Source organism: Micropterus salmoides, unplaced genomic scaffold (assembly GCF_014851395.1).
Source record: "Micropterus salmoides isolate LMB-PRFRI ecotype aquatic unplaced genomic scaffold, ASM1485139v1 Ms_hic_scaffold_19, whole genome shotgun sequence".
Taxonomy (NCBI): domain Eukaryota; kingdom Metazoa; phylum Chordata; class Actinopteri; order Centrarchiformes; family Centrarchidae; genus Micropterus; species Micropterus salmoides.
Genome location: NW_024041039.1, coordinates 11,841,856 through 11,865,074, shown reverse-complemented (window position 1 = coordinate 11,865,074; position 23,219 = coordinate 11,841,856). Strand labels below are relative to the sequence as shown.

At 40.4% G+C, this 23,219-nt stretch overlaps 3 protein-coding genes across 5 annotated transcripts; 1 reads left to right on the top strand and 2 right to left on the bottom strand.

The window, feature by feature from the left end:
- Positions 1 to 1,043: 1,043 nt before the first annotated feature.
- LOC119910424 (microtubule-associated protein 1S-like) lies at positions 1,044 to 13,743 on the bottom strand. 3 transcript variants are annotated; one of them, XM_038729047.1, is made up of 10 exons: positions 13,551 to 13,743; positions 12,302 to 12,397; positions 10,549 to 10,631; positions 9,891 to 10,028; positions 8,545 to 9,040; positions 8,333 to 8,419; positions 5,322 to 7,816; positions 4,456 to 4,597; positions 4,084 to 4,301; positions 1,044 to 3,604 (listed from the first exon to the last, which is right to left on the bottom strand). In XM_038729047.1, the coding sequence occupies exons 1-10, from the start codon at positions 13,711 to 13,713 to the stop codon at positions 3,449 to 3,451; spliced, it is 4,074 nt and encodes a 1,357-aa protein (XP_038584975.1). In that variant the 5' UTR covers positions 13,714 to 13,743; the 3' UTR covers positions 1,044 to 3,448. The 3 variants fall into 3 exon arrangements, with proteins under 3 accessions (XP_038584975.1, XP_038584974.1, XP_038584977.1); XM_038729046.1 differs by lacking the exons at positions 10,549 to 10,631; positions 12,302 to 12,397 and adding an exon at positions 12,027 to 12,241; XM_038729049.1 differs by lacking the exon at positions 10,549 to 10,631 and having other exon boundaries at positions 12,027 to 12,397; positions 13,551 to 13,603.
- A 298-nt stretch (positions 13,744 to 14,041) lies between these two features.
- LOC119910447 (cocaine- and amphetamine-regulated transcript protein-like) lies at positions 14,042 to 15,638 on the bottom strand. Its single transcript, XM_038729071.1, has 3 exons — positions 15,131 to 15,638; positions 14,787 to 14,867; positions 14,042 to 14,520 (listed from the first exon to the last, which is right to left on the bottom strand). Exons 1-3 carry the CDS (start codon positions 15,263 to 15,265, stop codon positions 14,413 to 14,415), a joined length of 324 nt encoding a protein of 107 aa, XP_038584999.1. The 5' UTR covers positions 15,266 to 15,638; the 3' UTR covers positions 14,042 to 14,412.
- A 1,531-nt stretch (positions 15,639 to 17,169) lies between these two features.
- On the top strand, positions 17,170 to 22,422 carry yju2 (YJU2 splicing factor homolog). Its single transcript, XM_038729058.1, is given in 9 exon segments — positions 17,170 to 17,324; positions 17,620 to 17,720; positions 18,695 to 18,839; positions 19,012 to 19,146; positions 19,227 to 19,408; positions 19,653 to 19,806; positions 21,312 to 21,395; positions 21,397 to 21,484; positions 21,705 to 22,422. Coding segments are annotated over 9 exon segments (1,035 nt in total). The 5' UTR covers positions 17,170 to 17,300; the 3' UTR covers positions 21,827 to 22,422.
- The last annotated feature ends 797 nt before the right edge of the window (positions 22,423 to 23,219 follow it).

Sequence of the window (23,219 nt, the reverse complement as noted above, 5' to 3'; positions counted from 1 at the left end):
TTTGACTTACTTAGTTAACCTGTTTTTCATCCAGTTAACCACTTAAAAAGTAGCAACCTAGGAAAAATACTCCATTAGGCCTACAAGCAGAAATTACCAAAGATCATTTATATCTTAATAAACATAAAAGGATGGATGTCGCCTAGCTATAGCCTATTAATGTTTGTTTGTTTGTTTGTTTAGGCCCAGTGTAGGGTAGTCTATAGGCTAGGCCTATGTCTTAAGCAAATGCAAACTTATGCTATCGGGCTGCGATTCGTCATTATAGCATAGGCTACCTAAACGACAAAATACGTTGATTGTATGTCTAATATCTTTGTTTATATTTGGAAAACGGACTATAGGCTATAATTAACATGACTTACTGCCGACTTAGATATAAAATGAAGACACTTTTGCAATTATCTTTATGACTCCTTTATGATTTTTCTTGCTGTGTAGGGCTACCAACCAATCCAATCTCTTTTTTACCTGTTAAAATACCTTTAAATGGCCAATACAATTCATAAAATGCTGTTTTCGGCGGACGATCACTTTTCGGCACGACAGGAGAAACTGCCAGAAGTCTAGTTATATTTTATGAACGTTTAGAGTCATCAATATTAAATTTAGAAGTTGGCTAGCATTCCTTGATACGACTGCAGTGACATATGCGAGGGTTTCTTGATTAATCTCTCAGTATTTCTGAGAGCGTAGTAGGCTATTTGGTGTTCTCAATCTATGTGTTTTTGCCTATTTCGGCTTTTTGCGCACCAGTTTACTATTAGCAACAAAACGTTTGATTGTCCGGTGGTCATGCCTCGAAAGTTTGGCTATTTCAGTATTGCATCTGAAAGGCATTTTACAATTTTAGATTTTTCAGTGTCAGTTAAATCCCTTTTTTGGCCCATTTTGACTGAGGAAAAGAAGCTTCCTAATAATTATGCACACCTTCAATTAGGGTGTTGATCTCCTCAGGCCACATCCTCCCTCATCACCTGATATGCCTTCTTAAATCCAATAAGCAGTGGATATTTCCATGTCTCTCAATAGACACCTTTGAATGATGATGCACATTCTTTATTCATACATTGATCACGGCTCAACAACCCACACATTTTGTCACTGTACGTACTTACAGACAACAACTAAGCGAAAGGTTCATCAGTGTTCATCCCACCATCCCACACTGCCTCCAATCTCCCACAGCCTTTGCTCTCTGTCTTCATGAATATCATGAATGAAACAACATACAGTAGGCCTACATACAGCATTTTATACATGCGGGACACATACACATAGTTACAACTCACTTTGCTACTGTGGGGTTCAAGTAGTTGCTATATCCATGATTACAGAACTAGGTCAACCCTCCAATCCAAATGAATCATGAGATCTGACAGCCTTTTACAAAAAAAAAGACAAATGTGTGTAAAACATTGGAGGGGTGTGTGTGTGTGCGTGGGGGTGGGGGACTAAAAGTTATTAAATTAATTAAGATGATTGCACAAAATAAAACAAGGATAGTACAAGTCTGTGATAACTGTTTAACAGTTTATATTTAACATTGCATATATATAATTACAAAATAGCTTTTAGTATTTAGCAATGCTGAATCAAAATGACATTTTTTTCTGTATATAGGCATTCAGACAGAGGGGAAACTGGTCAGATGTGATTGCATGCTTTGTCATTTAGGAAACTCTATATGCCACATTCTCATTTCTGCAAACTAATCCATTTAAAGGCAAAACAGCAACACGGATAATCAGTCATGATTTACAGTAGTTATATCTTGCCAGAATAGGACATCCATTCCTTGACATCCAGACTGGGACAAAAGGAAACAAAAAGGAAAAACAATGGACAGATAGGTCTGGAGAGATCATGATGTAATCCATTAAATTACATATTGTCAATTGCTTTGCTATGGTACAAAGTGCTTTAAATTACTGTGATCTGTAATTTCCTGGGAAGTCTTGGAAAAGTGCATTGAACTTTAATACCAGGGAAAATAGAGTGGGGTTAGTTTAGTTGTGTTGTGAGAAGTGGAAGCAGTTGTATATTTGCAGAAGGAACTGCTCCATTTAAACCAGAGTAAATGTTCATTTATTAGAAATTTATTATTGGGAAATGTACTCCCTATACTTCCAAATGATTCCAGGAAACTTTCTAGGAAATTATGCTGACATTTTGGTCGCATAAATTAAAATGTTACTGTGTACAATTTAGTTACAGTTATTGAGTAGCGTGATTTACAAACCATAACTTGGAAAGATGTCATTACCACCCACTGTTACTAAACATGATTTTATGTGCAAAATATATTTCTCCAATTAACTATATAATCATATGCATCATATCCACAATCAAAATGCATGTCATCACTTTGATTTAATGTGGGTTTTTTTTAATAATAAGATGTTAACATCTATTTCTACCAATGCATTTGCTGTCTGATATCTGATTAGCATGTAATTACTAAAATGATTGCTGTAATGCTATTACATTTAATCTGGCACTCTAATCCCTGCTGACAGATTTGTCTTTACACACTCAGATACAGTAATCTCACAATCAGCAGGCAATTATCACTCACTAACATCAGATACGTCACAGGTCAGTTTGCTCTGCAGAGATTTCAAGGTCAGTGAAGCCACAGTGGCATGATACTTTTACAACACATACACACACACAGCTCACCTCATGTCTGCTTACACCGTTCACACCAAACACCTGACCACTCACTGTGAATGTGAGTTCATTGAAAGACTCTCTTTTTATGATATTGACATTTTCTGTGCTAATCACGCAAATATAATTTTAGGAAACAGAATGCAAAGCGACCAATGCTTTCATAAACACACAATCTTGCATTTTGGGAGTATCTGGAGTAGTATTTGCGGAATAATCTCTGGATTCCTTTTTCATTTCTACTGTTAAATGTTGCAATTAGAAGCAGCAAAATGGGCCCTTAATCATAGCACAGACTATCATGCCTCAGTGCTGTGTTAAGAAAACAAGCCTGCACATAGTGCCTTTAATCCCACATATACTAACTATACTGACTAATCTACAACATCAGCTTTCATGTGCATCCACATGTTTGCTGCCCGACATGCTTTTCTTGCAACCAGTGTGATCTCCTCTCCTGTATTGCACAGGGTCATGGGTCTAAAAATGCATGCAATACTCTCACCGGAATGTGTGTTCTCTTTTGGAGCAAAAGTAGCCAACAAAGAAGTGATTAAGCAGGAGGGGATGGGTGAACGTCCCATGTCATTACCCACTCAGTTGTTTTCATGCGGAAAGGGGCCATATAGTCCCTTTGTTTCCCCATAATCTTTCTTTCTAACTTTATATTTCTGTCACACTTTAAGCCCTGGCTCTTTTTTTTATCACATACACATTGCCATCTTTCAGCCTATCTTCACCCTCCGTCCTCCATTGCTGCATCCCGAAGTCTGCCTCAAAACTCTATCTTGCAGGCAGGAAAGGTTTCATCCTGCATGGCGACGGTACTGTTGGATCCCAGCACGGTGATGCCCATCTCCCTTTGTCTGTCCAGGGTCTGCTGGTACCACTCCTGCATCGGTACCGACTCAAAGGTAGGGATCACTGTCACCTGGAGATCCAGAGAAAAGGCTAGGAAATTAAAACTGAGAAAAAGTATCTGCAGAAAAAGCATGGGGACCTCTGATATATCAGGGCATGTCTCCAGCTGTCATTTCATTACTTATTTAGCAACAGTACGGCTCTTATGTGTTTCTGAAAAGCCAATTAATAACATTTTGGATTTTAAATGGACAATAAAATTGAGTACTTTGTCATTTTTACTAAGATAAATAAAGATGACTTTGTTAGCATTCAGCAACTACAGTTCCCTTTACTCTTAGCCATAGCTATGCTATCATAAGATAATGGGAGCTGTTGAATGAAGTTGTTGCTAGCAAAATTGTTTAAACCATGATAAACAAAGACAACAATCATTGTTCTTTTTCAATAACTATAACAATTATTTTCTTTCTTTAAGTAGGCTAATTGCTAAATCTAATTGTGTGTGTGTGTGTGTGTGTGTGTGTGTGTGTGTGTGTGTGTTTCTACCTGCATAGTGTCAGGCCAGGATATCTTGCCATCCAGTAGTGCATCCAGTGTATGCCTCATTAGCTCTTCTCTCTCTGGGCTGTCGCCGCTGATGATGTAACAGGAGGAGCGAATGCATCTGAAGAAGTCCACGTTGACTGTTGCAGAGGAGGCTGCAGAGGGAATATAGGCCAGGTCCACGTACACGCTGACTTCACCAACAGAGGGAGACTTAGAGCCTGTGAAAGACGAGAGAGAGAGGAGAAACTGTGGTGTGAAAGACACCAATTCAACAGAAATCAGTGGACACACTTGAGTCTACAAAGTACACAAAGAAAGAAGTATCTGAAAAATTGACAGTATTTTGTATCATTTACATTTTACACCTCATACCTGGATTGGGTGAAGATTTTGCTGGTGCTGAGCGGGTGCTAGAGGAAGGTGTACAAGTAGAAGAGACATTCCCCATTCCCACTCCACTTTGGCTCCCTGTCCTGCTTTTCCCTGAGCCTGATCTTGGGAAAGCCTCAATAACCTGATAACAAAAAAGCAAAATGATATACAAGAGTTATTATTATATTTTACACCAGCCATAAATAAACAGTACTGTTATCCTCATAACCATAATAACTTGGCAAATATATAACTTAATGTTTAGTATGAATTATATTAAAAAGTAATCAAGATATTCAAAATGTCTTTGAGGACTTTACAATTTACAGGATTACAGGATTTTTACGAATGCTCAGATTGTTGGAGAGGGATGCATACATACCTATTGTTGTTGCCAGTTTAATAACAGAATTGTTTGCTTGCTTTGCTTTATATCTTAGATTTGTGCCTTGAAATATTTTCTTGCATGTCCTTTCTCTTCTTTATATGTTTTTTTGTACTGGAAGCTAATTATATTTTCTAGATTTTAATTAACATTTTTTAGCAAAAAACGGCCTGCTGAGGGCCTGACCTATAGTTAAAACTGTAATATGTCAAAATGTCAAATATATTTTAATGTTATTTCTGTAGCTTATGGTTTTCTAAAACAGATTCAACTTTTCAACAGTGACCAGGACTAAATACTTCAAGAGGACACAATGCAATAGCTTTATGATTCCTAGCACTTCTGGCAGAGGGATGCTATGGCTTGATTGCAGCCAAAATAAAATGTATATTAAAGAAACATCTAGCCTGAATACACACATGACCACATGCACCACAGTACACAGACATCCTTTACTTCAATGCTAATAAGACAAACTTACCGCTGGTGTTTTTTTCCCTCGCATGCCAGTGGCCTTTGCTCTCTTCCCATGAGCATCGGAGTCAGACTGAGGAACGGGCATGGAAGCGTCGGGATGTGGGGGCAGGGGTGGACTGTCCCTGAGAGGGGCTGGTAGAGGATCCTGGGGCAGAGCTTGACTGGTCCGGAGGTCGTGTGGGGAGTTAGATGGCTCACTACCCGACTCATCCTCGTCTGAGTCCAGAGCTCCATCTGCTGTGGTGGACGGGCAGTCCTCCGTGCAGACGGGGGCGTTTGACTCACTGGGCGACATGTCTTTGAGGTTGTTGTTGCCGTGATGATGTGAAGCAAAGGTTCCTCTGGAGGGCTCGCTTCCACCTGAGCTGGAGTCAGGTGGTTTAAAATGCTTGAATTCACAGGGTGAAACCAGACATAAATCCACATCATGAGCTGACACCTCAAAATTAAGTATGTTTGGGGCTGGAGGCCGCCCCATCTCTGAAGCCTGCCCTAGAGATCTTGGGGGCTTCTTCATTGGCAAAGACATCCCCACAAAATGGCCTCCATTGGAGTGGGAGTTATGAACACTGTCATCCCCCTCTCTCTGGCTCACAGTGGTTGGTCCCTGCTCTAAGGACATGGATAGTGATTCATCTACTTCTGTGGACTGTGGTGAGCCCACTTCTGCTGGCATGGAGTGTGTAGTGGTGGTAGCAACAGAGGGAGAAGGGTCTGAAGATCCATCTTTAAATGTACCCAAAGAGAGGAAACTGAGTTGCTTCTCTCTTGTGTGGCTCTCTGGAGTGCTTTTGGGCGGGCATAGCTGCCCCTCACTTTGTTTGGATGATCCATTTGGCTGGTTGGCATCAGCTGACTCTAAGTTACCCATCTGGGCTTGTAATCTGCTGAGAGTGGCCCTGTTGCACCACACATCATCTGGGGACAGACAGTAAGGAGTGTGGCCTGCACTGTTGGGCCGTGAATCAGGGGAGGCAGGCTCTATGGTCTCCTCATCAAGGCTGACAGGGGCCTGGTTCTCTGGAGAAGATCGCGAGGGAGGGCTGTTTCTCAAAGCCCCATCCAGGAGAGTGTATTCAGTCGGGGTTACATCTAGCTGGACTGTGGGCTCGTTCTTTGGCGCCTTGTTCAAGGGAGTTGGAAATCCTACAACCTTTACTGGTTTGGCAGCATTTGCAGGCTGGCCCACAGGTGCTTTCTGCAGGTCTACACCAGCTTTCTCTTCAGTCCACCAAGCCTTGTCTTGGACTCCATTATCCCCACCTTCTCCTCCCATTATCACTGCGCTACCTGCTGCTTCTTCCCCTGAAGCTGTCTCAGCAGCTTCATTACTTGTCTCTTTGTTCAAACCTTCAAGGCTCTTTTCATTGCCCGACTCACTGCTTTTCTGCTCTCCTTTATCTGCTGTTTCCACCTGCACCACTTCTCTTTCAGTTTCCTCCCGCAGCCTGAGAAAATCAGCCGTCATATCCTCAGGGGTAGACATTTTGGAGCCACAGGGAGACTCTTTCTCAGGATTTTGATTCTGCTGCTCTATTTCAAGGCCTTCTGACTCATGCCCAGCGTTGGGTTTGTTTGAATTGTTATTTGGCAGTTCAGTGTTTACATGTGCCTTCTTGCCATTATTTCCCTCCTTTCCTGATGGTTTTCTTGTTTTCTTCACCCCAGTTTTAGAGTCATTTTTTGTGTCTTTTTTTAGCTTAGTTTTATTTTCATTCTTTGGTTTGGAAGAGAAAACATCCTTTTTCCCCTGGTCATTCCTCATAGCACTATTCTCCTCTTTAGTGCCAGGCTTCTCATCCTTTTTCCTATCCTTCCCCCCTCCTTTCTTTGAAGTATTCTTTTCTGACGATGCTCCTTTTTGCTTTGCACCTGTCTCTTTGATTCTGGTTTTATCGGCATCTCTTGTACTGACTCCATTGAATACTTTTCCCTTTTCCCTTACCAGTATTTCCTTTCCCTCTCCCCTCTCTTTTCCATGTTTGCCTGTTGATTCCTTCCCCTGTGACCTGCCACTGTCCTGGCTCTCTGTCCTCTTGGCCTTTCTATCCTCCTGCAGCCTCTCCAGGTCCCCGGTGGTCACCGTGGGTTTCTGGAGGAAGGCCAGCCCCTTCAGCTTCTCCATCCCCTGCAGCAGCTTTGCCTGTGGGGTAAGACCAGGGAACAGCACCCTGACCACCTTCTCCTGGGGACACGCTGGGTGCCACACAAGCAGGGCGGACACTGAGGCCAGGGCGGTGAGAGGGAGAGTTTGGGATTTAGGTGCTGATGACGCTTCATCGGGCCAGTTTTCCATGAATGTCTGGTACTCCTGACTGTTTTTGCTGGGGTTGAGGATGTATAAATCCAACTGTCCCACTCCCATCTTCTGGAACAGGGTTAACGGCTCAATGGGAACCCCTAGCGGGCGAAACAAAGGCTGTGGTCTGATGTCCAACTTCTTTAACAATTGTAGGGTCAGGGCCGCCTGGTGTGTGCTCTTCAATACATTGTCCACACCTACCATGAGAAGAATGATAACTTTACTTGATAACAGTCACTCACATTAGAAATCTAGCTGGGGTCCCTACATAACTGGTTATTACCCCATGACTAGGGGAATCTCTTGGGTTTTAGACCACTAGTTGAGCTATTATTGTATAGTATTTCGATGAGTGGGGCCCCATTTTCTTTGTGTCTCGTGCTCTAATAGCACATACACACAAAGACAATTATGAACACACATATGCACACAGGTGAAGCCATACACATTCCTACCAACTGCAGAGGGCAGTAATGCATATAAACAGTTGTTGGTGGTAATGTAGTCTGTTTAACTCTGATTTGTTCAGAGATTCAAATAGGTCTGGTGTTCTGCCCATTGACTTATGCATTGCAAATGTACATAAGTGTGTGTGTGTGTGTGCACATTAATATACATGTATTTGATTAACAGGAGACATTCTATCCTATATTGCCTGCTCAGTCATATCTTATTCAGTACTGTACTACAGTACGTTTAAATGCATCACTCACAAGGCTGTTCTTCCACCTGCAACCTGCCGGGGGCGTTAAAGAACACTACTCCAAGCTCTGGGGAGATGAGCCTCTTAGACGAGTCATCTGTTGAGACAAAAGAATATAGAGACACAGAGAAGCACATGCACTACAAAGAAAACTCAATCTCATTATGTTTCATAATACATATTTGCGAATTAGTCTGGCAATGCCAGGCCATGAATTCTTGCCTTTGTTATCAGACCTCAGCTCCAACTCAGCCACCTTCCTCTCCAGGAAGGTGTTGACCCCATGCAGGTTCTCTGTCCCAATGTGCGTCAACAAAACTGCATCAACTCGGTCGAGGTGGCGGACCAGCTTCCAGAAACACGCCTGAGAGTCTGAGCCGCCGTCTACAAGCACCGTGAACCCGTTCACAGCAAAAAAGGCACAGTCACCGCGGCCGGCAGGGAACACATAGCAGCACGGGCGGGACAGCTTGAGAAAACCAATAGTGGTGGGAGGAGGCAAGAGGTCAAAGGGAGATGGAGGGGAAAGGGTACCAGAGATGAGGGAGGTGAATTCCCCCAGGGCCTCCATGGCAGGCAGCACCTCTGGGGGATTGATGTGCAGACTGAAAGGACCCTGCAGAGGCTGGTTTCCCAAGAGTGTCTTCCTCCACTGGCCAATGTTGGGACAGCTGACAGTTAGACTGACTTTGGAGGCAGAGCTGTCTTGATCTATGAACTAAAGACAGAACATTTTGTTAGCATACATCATAAAGCTGTTTTTTAGCCTACTGTTTGTTTTGCAACAATTTAACTTTTGAGGCCAAACAATAAAATTAGCTGTGCCAATATTATAGACATTTTGTAACAACATATAAGTTGGCTGATAAGGATCCAGAAATTAGGTAAAAAAATGTCAACGATATGGTTAAGGTACTATAAAAAGAGTGTCTACATTGCATAGTTAGTCCAGTGGACAGCACTGACAAGTTTTTTTTTCAACTGTAAAATGATCCACTAAGTATAAACTCTCAAATATCAATATCAGTATATGACTCAAAAATTATACATTTATTTTTACATTTAAAGCAAAAGCTGATGATGACGTATGAGTTTAGCAGTATAATCAGCCAGAGCTGAAACAATTCAAAGATTAGTCAATCAATAGATAATAAATTGGAAAAAATGTTGATAATCAATTCATCATTTAAGTGATTTCTCAAGCAAAATTGTAAAAACTTTGGTGGTCCTAGATGCTTAATTGTGAACCTTTGCTGATTTTATCTTTTTTATATTATTGTAAATTGAATATCTTCGGGTTTTGGACTGCTGGTCAGATAAAACATGCAATTTGAAGATGTTACATCGGGCTCTGGGAAGATGGAATGGACATTTTCCCACACCTTTCTGCCATTTAATAGACCAAAGGATCAAGAAAATAATCAGCAATCAGCAGATTAATCTATAGTGAAAATAATTCTTAGTTTCACCTCTAAAATGTGCCTGAATTTACAGATGTTCAATTATATGAATCTATTAAACAGCTGAACATTTACTGGCACAGAAAATAGAGAGAGACATTGTCGTACCTGTTCCGTCAGTATTTGTTTCAGTTGCTGTGGTGAGAACAGTCCTCTGTGAAACAGCAGGTCTCCACTGTCCTCCACGCTCTGGCCAGCCAAGACCAACAGCTTATGGGCTGATTCCCTGGACAGCAGAGCCAACACCTGGCCAGGCCAGAGAAGCAAAGATAGTTCATTTCTCAATGTCATTTAATCAAATAACCCATAACTAAAAGTAAAATAATAACATTAGAGAATAAAGTAAAAAATAATAGGAGAGAGAAAAATCTAATAACACAGAGTATACTTTTGAGCTCAATCAGCATAGAAGTAATTTTACAACTATTTTGATTATTTATTACTCACGTTTGGGTCACTTTACAAGCCAAAATACCTACCATTTGGTTTTAACAGCTTCTTAAATTTGGTGTCAACTGCTTCTTAAATGGGACTATTTACTGATTTATCTGCTTTATATCATTATATCAGCAAAACATTAAAATAATATTCCCAGCTTTGTTTCAAGACCTCATTTTTAAAAAAAATCATTTTAATTGATTTTATCATTCAAAACTATGATAAAAAATAAAAACCTTCATCCCTGCATCGTTACAGCACCTGGCTTGGACAACTATCTTCCAAGAACTTTGTGTATCTCTGAAGGAAACAGGATTTATGCCCTCACCTCTGAACAAACCTGTTCCTGAGATGGACTGATCAGCACCTGAGTGTCCAACACTCTGGTGCTGTGGCGCAGACACTTGTGCCCTGAGGAGGCAGAAAGAAAAAAAAAAAGATAGAAAGAGAAGGACAGGCAGCCAAGGGGAAGCAAACAAGGGATAGGGAAAGTCTGAGTGCTGAGGGAGTTAGGAAACACACCGATGGATCTGAGCAGTGAGTGAGAGGCCAGAAGCAGGAGGGGAACTCAAAGAGGTCAATGAAAAAGTCAGTTGGGATAACCGAGTGGGTGATAGACTCCCTGAGCAGAAAAGAGGAAGGAAGAAGAGTGGAACAGCTGAGTCAGAGAGACTGTCTGAGGATGAGATGCCAAATTAACTCAATCTCAGTCAATATCCAGTCTGAGGGGAACTGGATCATTGTTTGAGGATACAGAGCTAACTAGAAAAATAGAAAATGATAGCCATTCCTCACTGCTATTGGCTACTGACATACAGATCTTCACATTTTTATGCATTTCAAAAGGTGATACAGCGGCATGTGCAAGTCCAAATCTTAAACATCAGAAGATCAATACCTCTCTCATGTCGTTACGCTAAACATGAAGCTAGAGCTAGAAGCCGAATAGCTTAGCTTAGCATAAAGACTGGAAACAGGGGGGAACAGCTAGCCTGGTTCGGTCCAAAGGCAACAAAATCTGCCTTTCAGTCTTTAAAGTTCACCAATTAACATGTTATATCTAATTTTTTAATTCATACAAAAAACTAAATGTAAAAATGATGAGCATTGTACAGCACCTTGTTACTCTGATTTTAAAAAAGCGCATTATAAATAAAGTTTACTTACTAACTTTATGTGTGGAGTTTGTGTAACACTTCAGTTTTTGAACACATTAAACAAATAATATATAGCCTAATGTGTTAATCAGTCAACTTTAGAGGTACTGGTCAACTGATTTTCTTACTTTTGGACTGAGCCAGGCAAGCTGTTTCTCCCTGTTCCCAGTCTTTATGCTACGCTATAAGCTAACTAGTTGTTTGCTCCAGCTACATATTTAACGTAAAGGTATCAATGTTATCATCTAACTCTAAGCGTACTGCCAAAAACTATTTCTTCAAGTCTCTTATAAAATGTAAAATCCCTCCATTTTTCAAAATCCAGACATCCAAAATAATAAGCTCTATACTGTATTAATTTGTCATTTTAGCTGACACTTTTATCCAAAGCGACTTACAATTGCTACATAGGCCTATGTCAGAGGTCCCACGCCTCTGGAGCAGTTAGGGGTTAAATGTCTTGCTCAGGGACACACACTATCCACTGCGCCATCGCAACCCCTATTCAGAATTCACTACACTGTAGTATTTATCACATACAGGCAACCTTTCTGGCTGCCATTTTGTTCCTGTCTGTGTTCATCACCTCACTTCACAGTTCAGCTGTAACATGACTGTCTCTGACTATGATGTTTTTCTGCCTTTTTACCATTTTCCCTGGTTGTCCTTGGCTCTGCATACTGAAAGGCTGTAACACATGCAGAACGAGAGGTGGCACGGCTTGGTTGCAGGCCTCTATTGTTTTCTGTCCAAAGGGTCCACCCATGTTTAACAATTCCCCGGCTGCTCCTCCACTTTCCTTCCTTCCTTCCTCATTTACCCCAGGCCAGCCAAACTGATGAGTTGCCATGGGGACAGGGCTTTCTGTGTGATAAAGGGTCAAAGAGTTTGGGCAAGGGGTCAAATAAACACACTGTTACCTACCTGAACCCTTGAAAGACGCAGTGTGATGGGAAAGAAATTCTTGGAGATAGAGGTTTAAATTACAGGAATTTAAGTCAACGTCCCATGACCGAATACCTGGAGACATAAAAGATGGTCACACATGGTCACATGGGGCAACTAATGGTTTTACTCTCTCATAACCAACATGCACACAATTGTCCAAATACTTACAAAACAAATAAGTGTGAAATTGTAATGTGCAAAAAATAATTGCTGCAGGTACTCATTTCACAAAGCATTAAAAGACATGTTGCAATAATGGCTGTTGTGCATCCATACAAACGTGTACAAAATAAGAATTATTTTAGTGAAAATGTACTACTAAATAAACCTAAAGTTGAATATTCACTTGCTGACAGTGTCAACAAAAACAAAGAAAATCCTTCATAAAAGAAGAATTCATGGCAGAGCTGTTAAACCGGATTGCTTTAGATGGTACAGATGTAATAGAGTGGTCACAGAAAGTATAATACAACATGTAATAAACAAAACTGAGTGAAAGTCTCCAAATTTGGTGATTTTTACTTCTCATTTTAAGCTACATGCACCTTTAAAAAACAAATTGCAATGCTTGAATACTTCATAGCTTGTGAAAAGCTGACATTTTGGAAGTAGGCCTACATGGTTTTTACCAGTGATGAAATGTTGATAGGCCTGATGAAAATTTAAAATATGTCTCTGTCTTTATTTCTCTCTGTATCTGTCATCCAGTTCTAGGCCTAACTACAGCCGCTATGCTGTTTGTTGTTTACATAAATTGGATGCACTCATATATACCATATACATCTATAGTTGCACTCCCACAGCCTGTAATTATAGCTTGCCATGCGCTGTCTACTGCCTACAGTCTCCACGGTTTCTGCTGTACATAAACACACAAAGGTTAATGGCACATCGTTCACAAGTGGCAATGTGTTGACTGAATAACCGCCCTGCAACATTTCCCCAAAAGCTTCACCTAACATAACGAGGCGAAAGATAAGCCACCCGCTCCAGACTGCTTTTAATTATAATGTGCCCAGAGGGGTGAGGTGATGCTGATGGTGGAGTAGCGCCCGATGACGCATCCTCGGTCAGCAGGGATAAAATTACATAAACACTGCAAAAGGGTCAGAGTGGCATCCTCTCTGATTATTTAGGCGGCGAGAACTTGCAGGCATCTGATTTTTATGCGAATGTAGAGAATAGCAATAGCGGGTAGCAAAAACAAACAAACAAAAAAACGTACCGCGTTCAATCTCCCCGGTGATGTGTCCTGCCTGCCTGAGGTGAGCGGTCCGTCCGATAATGATGAGCAGGGAGTATTTGTGGGGGCAGAAGTCGGAGTTTGCAGTCGCAGCGCGCCTCGGCTCGTCCTGGACCTCCCTCTCCAGCACCCGGCTGGACGCCATGTTGGAAACTTGCAGTTGGATGTGATGTCATTGAAAAAGCCTGACAGCGCCTTTTATTACAGAGAGATGACAGCTGGTGTGCTGGAGAGCGGCAGTGCATTAGTTATAGTGTGGGAAGGGGCTGAATTATTGATGACACGTGGCAAAAGGAATCAATATATTTTTCCTTTTTGTGTTCGCTTAAGTGTTTTAGTCATTTAAAATTAAAAAAATAAATCATATTATCAAATTACCAACAGGTGATGTTTAGGGGGAAAACCCAGCTGCGAATAAGCTACAAATGAGGTGATGTTTTTTTCTTTTTTAATGGTAGCCTATAACAGACACACAGACAATTGTATATAACTTAGTTGATTTATTGACTTCCTTATCTTACAAATGTGTTTAGAAACTGATGCCATGATAGCTTCATTATTTCCCCCATAACAGGAACAACAACAAACAAAGCGAAAAAAAAAAATTTGATAAACACTGACAAAAAGAGACAGCTGCACACAGACCATCAGCTCTATTGAAAACCTATAATCTAACATTTAACAGTCCGAGTTTATAAAAGAAAAGCGTCCTTTAATAATATTATTAATCACACATTACATTGCGTTTTTAATTTTGTTACAAGGAGAATGACAACTGATGTTGTCAGTCCAGCCCTCCTATACTCTCCCCGGTGTTTTCTTGTATTTCTGTTATCTTCTTTCTTCACAAACATTTGAGAACATAAAAGTTACAGGAAGTTCCCCGGGGACAGCTGCACAGAGTGCCGATTCGCGCGCCTTTACGCACGGCGCACGGCTCCCCTGCGTCACACTGGAATGAGAAGAACACCAACGCATGAAAATGCGGATACTGTTTGTATTCTTCATTTTCTTGATTAGACCTAACGAGAAGAACAGACTTCCCAAAGTCATAGTCAGAAAAAATCAGAAATGCTTGTTATTTAAACGAGGTAAAACCATCGTCTTATGTGATCCGAGAAACCACAAATCACATCTCCAAAATGATTCTATCATAACAAGTTTATAGTTAGTATAATTGTGCTGATAAAGTCACACATTTTAATTTGGTGTACATACCGAAGGCAGCCAGCCAAGCTTTTTCTCTAAGGGCATCTCTTTGCTCCTCAGTTTCTCCAAAACTTCCTGCAACGCGTCAATCTGCAGCGAAAGAAAATGTCAAGACAGTATATTGTCATTAAAGAAATTAGGCCATAAAAATCATTTGGTGGGGATTTATTGAAGTTAAAAGCTCAACAACTCATGCAGTAACTTTCAGTCTTTCTTTGGCGTTTATATATTAATCGTTTTGTAAGAGTCACTTTCCCGAACAATTTAAATACCATATCGACGGTCATACAAAGCACCAACAACCTTCATTCATCCAGCTGACACATTTCACACCCTTTAAAAAAGACTCTCACCAGGTCTTTCTCTTGTTGGGTTTTCAGGGGGAAATCCAATGAGCGCGTCTCCAGTGAGGAGTCTTCAGCATGAGCGAGCCACAGGTAGGTGCAGCAGCAGGTGGCCGCGAGGAGGAGAGTCCGAGCGCTGACCATGGTGCTGAAACACAGGCGGGAGGAGTCCTTCTCTTCGGCGGGTGGAGAAGAGTGGGAAATCTGCGGAGGCTGCCTGGACGTGAGGAGGGTTTGGAGGTCTCCTGTACAGAGGACATCCTCTTTATAGGCGCTTTACAGCTGCTGTTGACATCAGCCAGCTTCTGAAATATTCATGAACATTTTTGACACCGGTGACACTACTCAGCACCTCTGTATCTTTGGGTGATCACAGGAAGAGACCTGACCAGATAAAATCAAATGTGGTTAAAGTTGGATTTACATTTCATAAATACACATCTTTGATAAAGTAATCTAGTGGCAGAATGGGGATCAAACTCATTTTCCTTTCAAACTGGTCTGTTTTTTAAATCTTATCTTAATCTGTGGCCTATTGTATGCAAGTGTAGCCTTATTAGTTAAAGATCTATTTGACTCATATATCTGAGTCATTTTGAAGTGTCATAATCAGGCTGAGAAGTCACTAGAGCAACCATCACTGGACAAAACTGTGAATCTGAATCTGTCAAATTCAAATGAGAAATGACGCAGTTAGGTTGTATCTAAAACATCATTCTCTTTTTCACTCCATGTTTTGCTGCTAATCTATTCTGCCTATCTTCTACTGTCACCTCTGTTCAATAAAGCAGAAATCAGTCCTGCAGGTTAACCCACATTGACACCAATCTGTAATCAGGATCCAATTTCCTTTTGTAGGACTAACCTTAACCGCCCCCTAAGCAATGTACATGTGTGTGTGGCTAGCAGACATTCGTTTACACACCAACCCTGTCAGAGACCCCATGTCACTGACAATTCATGTTACCCTGAGAGGCCATTCCTCCACCGTGTTGATCACAATCTTCTCCTGTGTCTCCTGAAAGAGACGAAATCTAAGGCAGACAGCAAAATGAGGGCAGCAGTCAATATATAAAGCCCCAACCTTTGGGTTGGGTAAAACAATGGGGAAATATATTTTGCGGTCTGGTTTTGGGGTGTCTACACAAAATAAAAAAATATACACAAAAACAAGATCTGTCACCATGTTCATACACTTACATTGCACTTAAATTATATCACGCATGTCATGACAGATGCCTTGGGATCTCATTACAGGACCATAGCCTAAAGATCGATCACTCACTGGCTCACTCAGTGACTTGAGATGTGACAAATGACACCACAAAAGAATAAGATGAAGACATTTTTTATACCATGTGTATAAAAGTGAATAGAAAAAAAACATAAGTGTCCATTCAATGTACTGTACGGTGCAATTGATTTTTATAATGGTGACATTAGGTTTCATAGTGGTTATGGTTTAAAATTATAAGTAACTGACACAAATACAGCAATGCGCATGGAGATTTTGCATGAATAAATATTACTTATATATACTTTTAACTTAAACCATGATTGAACCAAATGCATTAAAGACAGCTAGTGTACTTATTTCTAGAACTGCTGTGTATTATTGTTTCACACTGATTCAGTATAGTGCCTGTCGTGCCCTAAAACATTTGGCTGGTTGTAACATTTTCTGACATTCCCTCTGTGGTTTGGGTTCACCGCACTTTGATCTTTTGTCAACAACATACAATTTGTATTGCTGATCATAAACTAGTACTGTGCCTTGTTTTATTTAATTTAAACCTATTTTAATGTGTGTGTGTGTGTGTGTGTGTGCGTGTGTGTGTCTGTCTGTCTGTTTGTCTATCTATCTATCTATCTGTATTATTCCATAAATGATGTTTACTTTAACTTAGCTGTAATTGTCTCTAGATATTTTATCACATCCTTGTCCTCCTGTATTTTGCAGTGTTTTATGCCATTAGGAAAATAAAATCGGCTATTATTGTAGGCACTCTCGCCTGCCGCGGGGGGGCTGCAGCGCGCTTTGAAGCACGGGAAACTAAGATTGAGACAACCGGAAGTTTAGAGTGCATCCTCCAAGCAGCTAGCAGTGTCGTGGAAATATCCCTTAATCTAATTATTCCAACGTTTCATTCTCCACGTTGAGTTTTCAGTAAAAGCAACAATGTCCGAAAGAAAAGTGTTGAATGTAAGTATGTGAACGCTAACGGCGTGTCTCTGTTAGCAGCGTTTAAAACAGTTATCCGTGTTGTGTTACCAAGCACGCTAACTTTAGCTTTGAAGCTAATTGTGGTTTTATTACTAGCGATGATAACATTAAACATTTCATAGTCAAATTGTTGCAGTTACAGTCACAGTATGTACGTTAATGTTATTAGCAAAGAATAATATATGTAGAAATCAAACTCCATTGTTACTAACTTACTAGTTTCATTACAATTTCAGGCTTTTCAGTAACCACATCTGTGTTTTGTCCTCCACAGAAATACTACCCCCCGGATTTTGATCCATCCAAAATCCCAAAACTTAAACTCCCAAAAGACCGTCAGTATGTGGTCAGATTGATGGCTCCATTCAATATGAGGTATGTCTGTTTCATCTATTATGTCATGTCCACTTTATTTTATTGTCACACAGCTGGATGGACATGATGGAGTTTCCATTACAGGGTTAAACATAAACAACTTAGTGCAGTTGTCACATATCTACATTTACATATAGGGTCTCTGTAGATATTTGAATTGAATGAATAGTAGTTTATATGAGAGGAGGGACAGATTTAAATAGTATCTGCTTTTCTTGCTCTCTTGGGGAAATAATTATCTGGTAATAATGGAGGAGGCAGTTCTTTGATTTTTTTCAGTTGCTTTCAGATGTCAATTGCCTGTGTATTAGTTGCTCATTTTCACTGTTTTCACCAAACCTTTGAACATATCAATTCATGTTCCCAGGTTTTGTAAGTATTTCCACATCAATGGTATCTAATTTTGAGGCCAATGCCAATATTTGATAGGTTTATTGGCTGATGTCGTTTTTTAAAATATAAACACATGACATAAACAAGCATGTACGATAAGGATTTCTTAAATTTGGTTACTGCCAGAAGAATTGCGAGCAAGAATAAACTTGTCCACTCAACAGTGTACTAACAATGTAATGGGGACACCACCAATTCTTGTTACTCATGGGCCATCATGTACAGAAACTCTGATATATTTGTTACAAGCTCAAATTAGTCAAAAATATCAGCCATACCAATATTGTTGGTCTGGCTCTAATTCTGGATAGGTTTAAGCACCTAGTGGAGAGGAATAAGATTGCAGCTGGTATTTTGTTAAGCTTCTGTTGTCAGAGACCGTAAGGATCTGGTTAAGATTTCTTGGAAAATGGTTCATGGTTTATTTCAGGTTATCACTTGCTGGTTTGTTTCTTTTGAGGGCAAACATAAGTCGTCGATTTTTGGGGCTCAGAACCTCTTAGCGACAAGGCCTCTCTGGCCTTTGTAAATGAGTCCTGTGACTGTGGTGTCATCTGCATTGCCTCCCTGGTTGTTTGCAGGTGTAAAACATGTGGCGAGTACATCTACAAGGGGAAGAAGTTCAATGCACGCAAAGAGACTGTTCAGAATGAGCTTTACATGGGACTGCCCATCTTCCGTTTCTACATCAAATGTACGCGGTGTCTCGCTGAGATTACGTTTAAGGTGAGAGTATTTGATGCTCCATTTGCCACTGTGATATTTATTGAAATGAGACTAAACAAGTACTCTAAAGGTGAATATACAACTGTATCTGTGCTACCTTCTGAAACAGACATCTCCAGCATTATGCATAAAATAATTTATCACACTTTCATAACTGATGTTGTGACTATAGACTGACCCGGAGAACACAGACTACGCAATGGAGCATGGAGCAACACGAAACTTCCAGGCAGAGAAACTGATTGAGGAGGAGCAGAAGAGAATGCAACAGGAGAGGGAAGAAGAGGAACTGAACAACCCCATGAAGGTCTGTGTTTTAAATGTCATGTACTGTTATTGTTTTGGAAATAGGAATGAAGAGCTGATGGTTTCCCAATCTTCTGCCAGGTATTGGAGAACCGCACAAAGGATTCCAAGATGGAGATGGAGGTTCTGGAGAACCTCCAGGAGCTGAAGGAGCTGAACCAGAGACAGGCTCAGGTGGACTTCGAGGGAATGATCGACCGGTACAGAGAGATGGAGAAGAGAGAGAGGGAAAGAGAGAAAGAAGAGGATGAGCGAGAGACAAAGTAAGTCAGGAAGGTTTAAATAGACAATGTGTATTTCACATTTCTGTAAAAAAAAAAACCATTCAAAAAATCCAACTCTACACAAGACTAAATAACTAATGCTACAGATAAATAGGAACTTTAATCTCTACTTATGTGTCAGAATATGTTATTTGTCACGTGTATTCTTCTTATAATCAGTGTGAACTCTGAGCAAGAGTTATTAAAAACCTAATAAAATTTGAATACGTCAATTGTTTCTCAGAGAGATGTTGGATCGTGCCCTTGTGAAAAGACTCAGAGACTCTGACTCAGAGGAAGAGAAGGAGGAGGAGGAGGGGAGCAGCTTGCAGTCAAAGAAAGCCAGCACAGACAAACCAACAGACATTCTCACCACGGACAAACCCACAGAAGCACCGGTACGTAAGAAACACTCATGTTGAACAAAGTGCCTTGGAATTGATTGGGTTGAAATATTTGTCATGGTTTGTTATATCCGATTTAAAGTTATAATCCTCAAGATTTTAGTCCTGTTTACTGCAACTCTTCACCTAACAGCTCATCTCTCTTGCCACTCATTCTTGTTCCTGCAATGTTTCAAACTGATGCACTGTCAAACAGTGGCCGAATACGACCACGTCTTGGTTTGGAGAATGAACTATTGCTGTCGGCTCTAATCTCTATGACAAATACATTGGTTTACTGCTTCATAATAAAAGTCCCCCCATGTTTCACCATTTGACCAATTTTATATGAAAGAGCAGCTGTAGGAAATTGGGTTTGGATTAGCAGCTTTAGCAGAAACAGCTTTAGGAGTCAACGTGTTGGTGGGCAGTCATTAGCAGGAATTATATTGTCTGCTGTCGAAACCCAGTGAAAAAATTATTAATCTTCCTTAGCTGATACGCTGGTTCATGGGCGTATTGTTACTGAGAATTTCACCTTGAAGATACTGATAAAGCTTTAGAAGAATGAGCAGTAAACAGCGAGCCTTATGTTAATGAGATTAAACACTGGGTTGCATGCGTGCGTCGTTTCCTGTAAATCCCAGGCAATTTAAATCTCATGTGGGGATGAAAGACCTCTAGCCTGGGAACCAGATCTGAGGTGCTCATGACCTGCTGAGCTCATGTTTAATTTGCCCAGACAGATACGCCTGGCCTTCCTCCCAATCAGACAGATTTCCACCTGTCCTGGATCTGGTCAGGCCAATCACAGCAGTGGGTTTGATACGATGACTGACAGAGGCGCATGACCGGTCCAGTTGTGAAAAACCACACGTCCAGTTTCACTGCTCTGACTGGTTGTAGGTCTGGACTTGCGTCCAGTCTGCAGGTCCGTACAGCACATCTCACCAGGCTCATGAAACTCCTGATCAAGCTGTTAAACTAGGCAGCGCTGATCACATATAAATCAAGATTCTGCTCCGTTTACTTTACTTCAAATGTTTTTAGAAACATATTTTAGCAAACTGTGTAGCTGTACTTTGAGAAAGTTTGTGACCAGGCTGCTAATTTTTCCTGCTTGAAAACGGCCCAAGCACCGCCCCAACTCTGATTGGTAGTAGGCCTATCCAATTGCGTCCAGATGCTTTTGGTCTGCACCAATAATGCCGTTGATAATGCCCCTTGGAAACTGAAAAGTAGCTCAGATGTTCCAGACAAATGGAAATATTACTGAGAAGATGCTGAAGAAATTTCATGAAAACCTTTATCTAGTGGGATGGGGGTGCTGTTTGTCCTCCCCCCGCTGCTGAAAAAGATCCTAGAGGAAACACTGATAGCCTTTTTTAAGACCAGTTTTTACAAATTGTTCTTAAATGCAGTTCAAAGAGTAAAAGGCCTTAAAAATTTAGACAAAGATGCAAATAATCATTCCCCTGAGCAGGAAATAGTGGATTTTCTCATGCTGTGCGTTACCACAGGGAACCTCAGCTGGAGGAGTGAAGAGAGCGAAGGTGGAGAGTTGGGAGAGGAGTGTGGGGACGCTGGGTGGAGGAGGAGCACTTTGGGTCCCTGGTCGTGCGAAAGAAACCAGCAGCAGCTGTAAACAAACACAGTCCAGTGGCGGCTGTTGCTGTTCTCACATCACAAACAGGTAACAGATTTGTTTCTCTTTAAGTTTATATGAAAGCCCTCTATAGCAACACACTCCTGAAACCTTACATTGTTCAGTATTTGTCCCTATGATTTTTGTATGTTTTTAAGATTTCTATTTTCTTGGACACACAACTATCTTTTGCTGTTTGCTCATATCTTTAATCAAAAGTTTGCTTATGATTTGGAAAGCACAATCATTGTGTGTCTTCTTTTTACAGATTCAAAGGCATCTGCAGCAGACTCCAAAAATGCCTCTAAGCCCGTTGCCACACAAAACGGGTCGTCATCTCTCAGCCTGCTGGGGGCGTATTCAGACAGTGACAGCTATGACAGCGAATGAAAAGAAGATGCTTGGGATGGATTTTGATTTGAGTGACTGACACACAATTGTATGAAGAATGCAGAAAGGAATTTAATGATATGGACCTTTTTGTAATGAATGATAGAAATCATATATAAACCAGTTTGTGGATCTCTCCTATAAAAACCTTTCTATAAAGACTGATAATAAGTCAGCGTGTTGGTGGGCAGTTTTCAGCAGAATTGGTACTGTCTGCTGTCAAAGCCCAGTGAAAATAAAATCCTCTTCCTTAGCTGATCCACTGGTTCACGGATGTTGTTACCAAGTATTTAACCTAGAAGAAATGGTAATGTTAGATTTTTTTTTGTGTGAGGAGAACTATACTATCAGGTGTATATTTTAGTGTTTATTAAAATCTGTTTAACTTTTAAGTGTTTGTCCTTTGACATATTTTGACATCTTGCAAAGTGTCTATTTTATTATCTTAAATGTTAATTTGGGATCAGTTCGGTGCTGTCTGTCTGCCCTTTATTTAGATCAGAAAAGCAAGTATTATCTAAAAACTTTATAATAAGTTTATAATGTTGATTTTATGTAATTCAACATTTTGGACAGTAAATATTAATGTGATTTCATGTGATGTTTTATTTCTGTTAGAGCTGATAGATATACTGTTTTTTATGTAATGTATCGATATTAAGATATGTGGGGTTTCTGTTTTTATAGGTTTATTGTTGATTTTTACCTTGGAAACAGAAGGGGGGCAAAACAGTCTCAATTCAAGGTTCACTTACTGCTTGTTCTGTAGCTTTGATCATAATGCACAGTCTTCACCAGCAGATGGAGTTTGCTTTATTTGGAATGGAACTGTGGATGGTCTAAAGTGGTAATATGAATTTTAATATCAACTTAGTATTATTAATAGTTTTCATTAACCCAATCTTGTATTGTCTAACTAGTTCTAGTGCGTTAGCTGTGCCCTCCAAGACTCATCTTGTAGTCACTGACATTAAAATCAGTGCCTACCTGTTTGCCATCATATCCCACCACTGTTAGTTTGCCTCAGCATTCCTTAGAACACAAGGCAGGGTTTAATTTAAATACAGTATGTATAAAATCCATGACATTTGATATTGGAAATATATCACAGCTTTGATCAAATTAAAAGGTTGACGAGGTCTTAAAGGTAAATGAGAGCTGGTGAAAAGATAATCTTGTTTTGTTCACATTACTGGAACTGCAACAGTGAGAAAAAATGATTGTATCTAGAGCTGCAACGATTAGTTTATAAATAAATCGGTTGCCATTTTACCAAGTACCCTTATGAAAATAATAATTTTGACAGTCAATTAATCTATGAGTCATTTTTAAAGAACATCCAAATTCTCTGATTTCAGCTTCTCAAATGTGAATACTTTCTGGTTTCTTTACT

What these genes read in the sequence shown, in the direction of transcription:
- LOC119910424 (XM_038729046.1), bottom strand. Translation starts at nt 13,713, where the DNA reads ATGGCGTCCAGCCGGGTGCTGGAGAGGGAGGTCCAGGACGAGCCGAGG. An exon ending in AACAAATACTGACGGAACAG is followed by an intron (nt 9,041 to 9,890) that starts GTACGACAATGT and finishes TTCTGTCTTTAG; the next exon opens with TTCATAGATCAAGACAGCTC. An exon ending in GAGGGAAAAAAACACCAGCG is followed by an intron (nt 4,598 to 5,321) that starts GTAAGTTTGTCT and finishes TTTTGTTATCAG; the next exon opens with GTTATTGAGGCTTTCCCAAG.
- LOC119910447 (XM_038729071.1), bottom strand. Translation starts at nt 15,265, where the DNA reads ATGGTCAGCGCTCGGACTCTCCTCCTCGCGGCCACCTGCTGCTGCACC. An exon ending in CCCAACAAGAGAAAGACCTG is followed by an intron (nt 14,868 to 15,130) that starts GTGAGAGTCTTT and finishes CTTTCGCTGCAG; the next exon opens with ATTGACGCGTTGCAGGAAGT. An exon ending in AGCTTGGCTGGCTGCCTTCG is followed by an intron (nt 14,521 to 14,786) that starts GTATGTACACCA and finishes TTCTCATTCCAG; the next exon opens with TGTGACGCAGGGGAGCCGTG.